The 6,111-nt window shown below is 40.3% G+C and overlaps 1 protein-coding gene across 1 annotated transcript in view; it reads right to left on the bottom strand.

The window, feature by feature from the left end:
- The window catches only part of LOC116184943 (inhibitory POU protein), a gene marked incomplete at its 3' end in the record, with an annotated part of 38,941 nt that overhangs the window by 12,766 nt on the left and 20,064 nt on the right, over positions 1–6,111 (bottom strand). The window contains exon 2 of the mRNA XM_031508202.1: positions 1,286–1,342. Coding sequence (XP_031364062.1) covers positions 1,286–1,342 — 57 coding nt within the window. The remainder of the gene's footprint in view (positions 1–1,285; positions 1,343–6,111) is intronic.

The raw sequence follows: 6,111 nt of genomic DNA, 5'->3' as shown, positions 1-6,111 counted from the left end.
AATCCTTCTTATACTTTCTTTCAACAGATATTTATATCTANCACATTTACATTAATTTATAATTTGTAACAATAATATAATTTGTATTTGAGTAGATAATAATTGAATGTATACAAATAATCTAGACATCATCATAGATAGTTTCATTTAAATATTTCAAATTCCAGTAACTTTATAATTTTTTAATTTTTAATATTCAAAATTATATCTTTTTCTATATAACGTCAACAAAGCGTCTGAAGAGAAGATCCTAGCAAAGATACATTTACATTCATTTATAATTTATAATTTGTACTATTAATATAATTGTATTCGAGTAGTTAAGATAATAATTGAATATAAATATACAAATAACTTAGACAAAATTATAGCTCTTTCTATATAACGTCAAAGTGTCTGAAATGGAAATCCTAGCAAATAATCCTTCTTATACTTTCTTTCAACAGATATTTATATCTACACATTTACATTAATTTATAATTTGTAACAATAATATAATTTGTATTTGAGTAGATAATAATTAAATGTATACAAATAATCTATACATCATCATAGATAGTTTTATTTAAATATTTCAAATATTAAATATTTCAATAACTTCATAATTTTTTAATTTTGAATATTCAAAATTATAGCTCTTCCACTACTGTGTAACGTCAACGAAGCGTCTGAAGCGAAGATCCTAGCAAAGAACCCTTCTTACGCTTCCTTTCAGCAGTGAACAGTGAATACGTTTTGAATCACTCGAAATTTTTTAACCATAGATTTCTATGAACGAAACGTGGCCACGAGGAAACAAGAGTTGCTCGACGACGAAAGCGTTGGTTGGAAGCGTTTTGTGCTCGGGCGTTGTTATATTTGCGGGAACAACGTAAGCGACGCGTGGCTCTTTTTACGGCACTCAAACTATCCCGCGCCACCTCATCGTACATCTAAATAATCAATTTACCACTGGCCATAATCGTAACCACGAGTTAGCGAGTTTACGTCAGCCAAGCCCACCGTAACTACGCGGCTTCGCGAACCATAAATATTACGGGAGCGTTTCGTATAAAGCCAACCGTGTTATACACCACTCTCTTTCCCTTCGTTCACAACTTTGTTTCTTCCTGCTCCACCGCTTTAATTGTACCTCGAGAGTGAAGCAATCGCGTGAGGCAATTTTTTTATTTTTTTTTTTTTTTTTGGTAAGGACAATGTGAGCATGCTGGTAGAATTGTAGTTGGATACGATTCGGATACGAATGATTCAGAAGAGGGGAAAATTATTAAGAGGTTATACTCACGTTATGCCTCGGCGACCAGGAATTGCACATAATGGAGGCATCTTCCAATATACGACTCTGGAAAACGAAAAAATTGTCGATTTTTAAGCGTTCCACTTTCCAAAACATATATTTTTGTTCATTTATTCTCTAACAATATCTGTTTCCCCGGGTAATAATATTTTTTTGCACAATCGTATTAAGAATTTTATCGTAATTAAGAATTAACAAATGTGTTTAATTAATTATTTATGAAATATATATTTATATAGGGTATATATAGGGAATGCGATATATTCGAGATATATTCGAACGTATTCGAGGAGGATCCTTGTCGCGCGATCTAAATGTCATTGACTCCTAGAAATAGGTGTCGACCGCTTAGAAATCCAGCCGAGAATGGAAAACTGGAAAGATTTTACAACGTGACGCTTTGACCCCAATAGTCTGTCTAGACTAGACAGTTTTAAATATTAAATACTTTTGGAAGGGAACTTTTATATTCACAGAGATCTTTCACCGTCGTATTTCGTTTCTAATAAAGATATATCTCTGAATTATCGAAAAAATTTGTCGCGACAAATCTCCGTGATAAAAATATCCAATTCAAAACAATTTCGCCCTCCATAACTGGAAGAACAACGCGATCGATATATTTTCACGAAAATATAAATACTTTCCTTTTTCCATTTTGTTTTCCCCCTCCCCTAAAATTTCTCCCTCAAAGCCTCATTTTGTAAAAAGGGGCAAACTTTTAATTTTACCTTCGATCTTCGCGCAATTATACCAAGAAAATATTCATTGATTATCCGGGAAAAAAAATTGGGAAAATCCGCTTTTTCCTCCTCCCTCCCTTCCTTGATAACCGAGGCGGCGGCGAAATATTTCTCCTGGCCGACAGAGAAATTCGTGCATATCGACGCGGTTTACCTGTCAGCGGGGGTTAATATTCATCTGGCCTGCATATTTTATTCCTGGCAATCGCGTAATATGTATATTTAAAGCGGGCGGCACTAAGATTGACAGAATCGGGCCATACCGGCGTCGCGACGCCGGCGTCACAAATTAAACGAGTCATTTTAGGAACAGGGCAGAATTAGGTAATTCAATATCGTTCTCATTAAACCGTCGGCCAATTTTGAAAGCTCGAGGAAGGATCGATACCGATGACAATGATTCGCGTCATTATAAAAGTCGCGACTGGCATGAATACTTCATATACGCCATCCGTATCGACAGTTTTCATTATCCCTCCTCTACAGATTTTTCCATCCCCGCTTTATTTCGCTTACTTATTTCTCCATAATCGTCATACATACATGTATACGTCGCGTGTGTGTTTAATATTTCACGCCATCTTATTGCCAAGCTTGTCCCTGATCAAATATACACGCGGCTCCTCCGTGTAAATAAGAAATCAAGATGATACGTCGATATTGTAAATTTTCGTGGCGATTGATCGATACTGGTAATGGCATTGCGAATTTTCACCACGAAATGGACGAGGTTCCAAGGATCGATGAAAAAGCGATAGATCGAGGGAACGATCTATCTATTTCTTTTCTTTGTTTTTTTCCCGTTTGTTCACCATTCGTAGGACGCAAGACAAGCAATCAAGATGATAATTGTAAATTTTCGAGGCGATTGATCGATACTGGTAATAGCATTGCGAATTTTCGCCACGAAATGGACGAGGTTTCAAGGATCGATGAAAAAGCGATAGATCGAGGGAACGATCTATCTATTTCTTTTCTTTGTTTTACTTTTTTTCCCGTTTGTTCACCATTCGTAGGACAAGCAATCAAGATGATAATTGTAAATTTTCGAGGCGATTGATCGATACTGGTAATGGCATTGCGAATTTTCGCCACGAAATGGACGAGGTTTCAAGGATCGATGAAAAAGCGATAGATCGAGGGAACGATCTATCTATTTCTTTTCTTTGTTTTTTTCCCGTTTGTTCACTATTCGTAGGACGCAAGACAAGCATAGGAGTTATTTAAGGGATTAACCGAGCTGCTCAGATCAAAGAAGCCGGAGTTATTCGTGCCGCGTTCCTATGGAATAATCATACGTTTGTTCATTATTCCACGGTTTATATCCGAAACGTTGTTTAATACATGCTTGTTCGGCGAAGGCCAAAATTGCGGGTGTACCAATTATTCAACGGTTCAGAGGGCAACAATGGACTCCCTATGTTAGATGTTTACAACGAAACTGTTGTGTAGTCGAGGGAAAAAAAAAAGGCCGCGTTTCGCAAATTTTTCGAGGGGAAACTCGGTTGTGCAAACTCGCGCCACGCGTGAATTCGCGTGTGTGCGTCTCTCTCTCTCTTTATACCGTCCCTGTACAGGGAGGAGGGAGGGGACATGTCATCAATCAACGCGCCCACTCCAACTGCATTGTGTACGTCCGCGCGCGAGGAGACGACGCATCGCGTATGCTTTGCTTCGAGCTGTGCACACCGGCATCGAGCGCAAATACCAAGCTTGGACAACATCGATGACACGCGACGCAAGCGCATGCGCGGGTGCACGCACAAGAGACGCGTAGCCGCCAATTTCTCATTCTCGCGCATTCGTTAAACCCGATATCGATTCGTCAATCAATTTCCAATCAATCCGATTCGCCCTTTCGACTTCGATCCTCGATAATCCACCGACTATTCCAAAAGAAAAGAAAAAAAGAAAAAGAGACAAAGAAAGAAAGTATATTTCTTCGACCTATATATACGCACAAAAGCACGAAAAGCACTATTCTTTTCGCAATACCCTTTTCCATCGGCCGCTGTTTCGTGGAAAACTTACGAAGGAGGAGGAGGAGGAGGGGAAAAAAAAAAGAGAAAAACTTTTCATCCATCGTTTATCCACGTTATTACGTGTATTTCAATCTCCCCTAGAATTTCGAATTCTCGTTCCCGTATGTACATATTCGCGGATATACGCGCGGGTTACAAGGATGCCTGTGTCCGTGGCACGGGCTGCGCCGGTTGCAAACATAAAGGAGGGGGGGCGCGCGGGCGTGCCACGTGAAAACACAGGGAGAGGAGAGGGGGGCGGAATATATATATACATATATATACGTACATCCCGTGTTCCGAGATACGAAACACATTGGACGACTCTCTCTCCAGCGCGGGCAAACAGCCGCACAGTCGAAACAGTTTGCCCGGCTAATTGATTTTCCTTGGCATCCTCGATTCGGCGTAACCGGGTCCACGCAATCCGCCGCTGCGTGCGCCCTCCTCCTCCCCCTCCTCCTCCTCCTCCTGCCACGAGGAGACAAGCGAGTGATCGAGCATCGACCGGATAGGATACAACCCGGCCAGATTGATCATCGGCCAGTACGATTGTAAATCGACCGCAAAACTGGAGAGGCCGCGGAATCGGCGAGGATGGATCGATCGATCGGTTGGTCGCTCGGTCGGTCGATCGGTGTTCGGGATTTTCGAGAGGCCGCGGATTGGCGGCCGTTTGATTATGGATAGATGGGACGTAGATTCGAAGGAGGATTCGAAAATGAAATTAATCGGGTGATCGAAATGGGGAATGTGTTGGATGAGATAATTTTGAGGGGATAATTCGTGGAAAATTTGTGATAATTTTTCCGGTGGACAGGGAAGAGATAGGGAGGGAGGGATGGATGGGTGGAAAACGATAAAGTTTTTCATCCGGGAAAGAGGGAGGGGACGAGGAGGAGAGGAAGCGATGCTGCTCTTCTTCTTCTTCTTCTTCTTCTTCTTCTTCTTCTTCTTCGCGAAAGTTTGACTGATAATTAACTAAATTTACCAAGGGTTGCGAGTCAAAGTGTGAAGTCGTGTTCCGAGTCTTTCTGCACTTCGACGCTCCGCTACGTTGGTTAATAACAAATGAGCCGAGCTTCGCCCCTTCACTTTTGTTATAATCGGGGACACTTGCTCCCTTACAGTTACTGTCTACCATTTTCTATTATTCACCGCTTCATTCGTTTGAACCGTTCTAAACATTCGCTTCGGAATATACTTTTTTTTCTCGATATATATATATATATATATATTCATTTATCGATTTTTCCCGATTCCTTCGTTTCTCGAATCTACGAATTGTGTTCTTGTGATTCGAGGATTCCGGGTTGAGAGAGGGTCGAATGTCGTGGAGAGACGGAGGCGGACGATAGCGGACGAGAATTTACGTTCACGCGAATTGATTATTATTTCAAGTGAAAAACACGGTTCTTGAGAGCGCGAACCGTCTAAGAGCCGTCTAAAGAGAATTTATGAAATTTCGTAATGCAGTATTCTGATTCGTAGACGAGCTTCTCTCAGGCGGTCCCAAGTCAACTCTTTACCTTAGCCGATTTTTTGCTTTTAATTCGGAATACGATTAAGTTATCAGAGGAGTATCCCTCCTGCAAAACGCATCGCTCTAATTCCGAGAAATTTCAGTGACGCCGTCTTATCTCTTCGTCTCGCTTATCTATCGATAGTAGATACGTTTCTAAAAGATCTTGCAAAGTATGCGAAAAAAAAAAAATATTTTACACGAATCAATTTGAGAAAAAGATTTCAACAAGAAGTTTATTATTATATAGAATTGCAACTGTGCGTGTATTTAATTATTCCTCGAAAATATAGTGTAGAATCGTTTACCATTGATCTATATCTCCATCGTATTATCCATCTTCTAAATAAAACTAAATCTCGAGGAGGATCGATTTTCCTTGTGTGCAAAGTTCGAAAGGGTGAAGGCGGTGGTGTGGATCGCGTTCACCTTTCCCACGATTTGTCATTGAAACGGTTTATCTTTTCCCCTCCCGTGCATGATTTAATAATAACCATGCTAATTCGATGGTCAATAATAGCTCGAGTA

Source organism: Apis dorsata, unplaced genomic scaffold (genome assembly GCF_000469605.1).
Source record: "Apis dorsata unplaced genomic scaffold, Apis dorsata 1.3 scaffold_77, whole genome shotgun sequence".
Taxonomy (NCBI): domain Eukaryota; kingdom Metazoa; phylum Arthropoda; class Insecta; order Hymenoptera; family Apidae; genus Apis; species Apis dorsata.
This window is presented reverse-complemented; position numbering and strand designations above follow the sequence as displayed.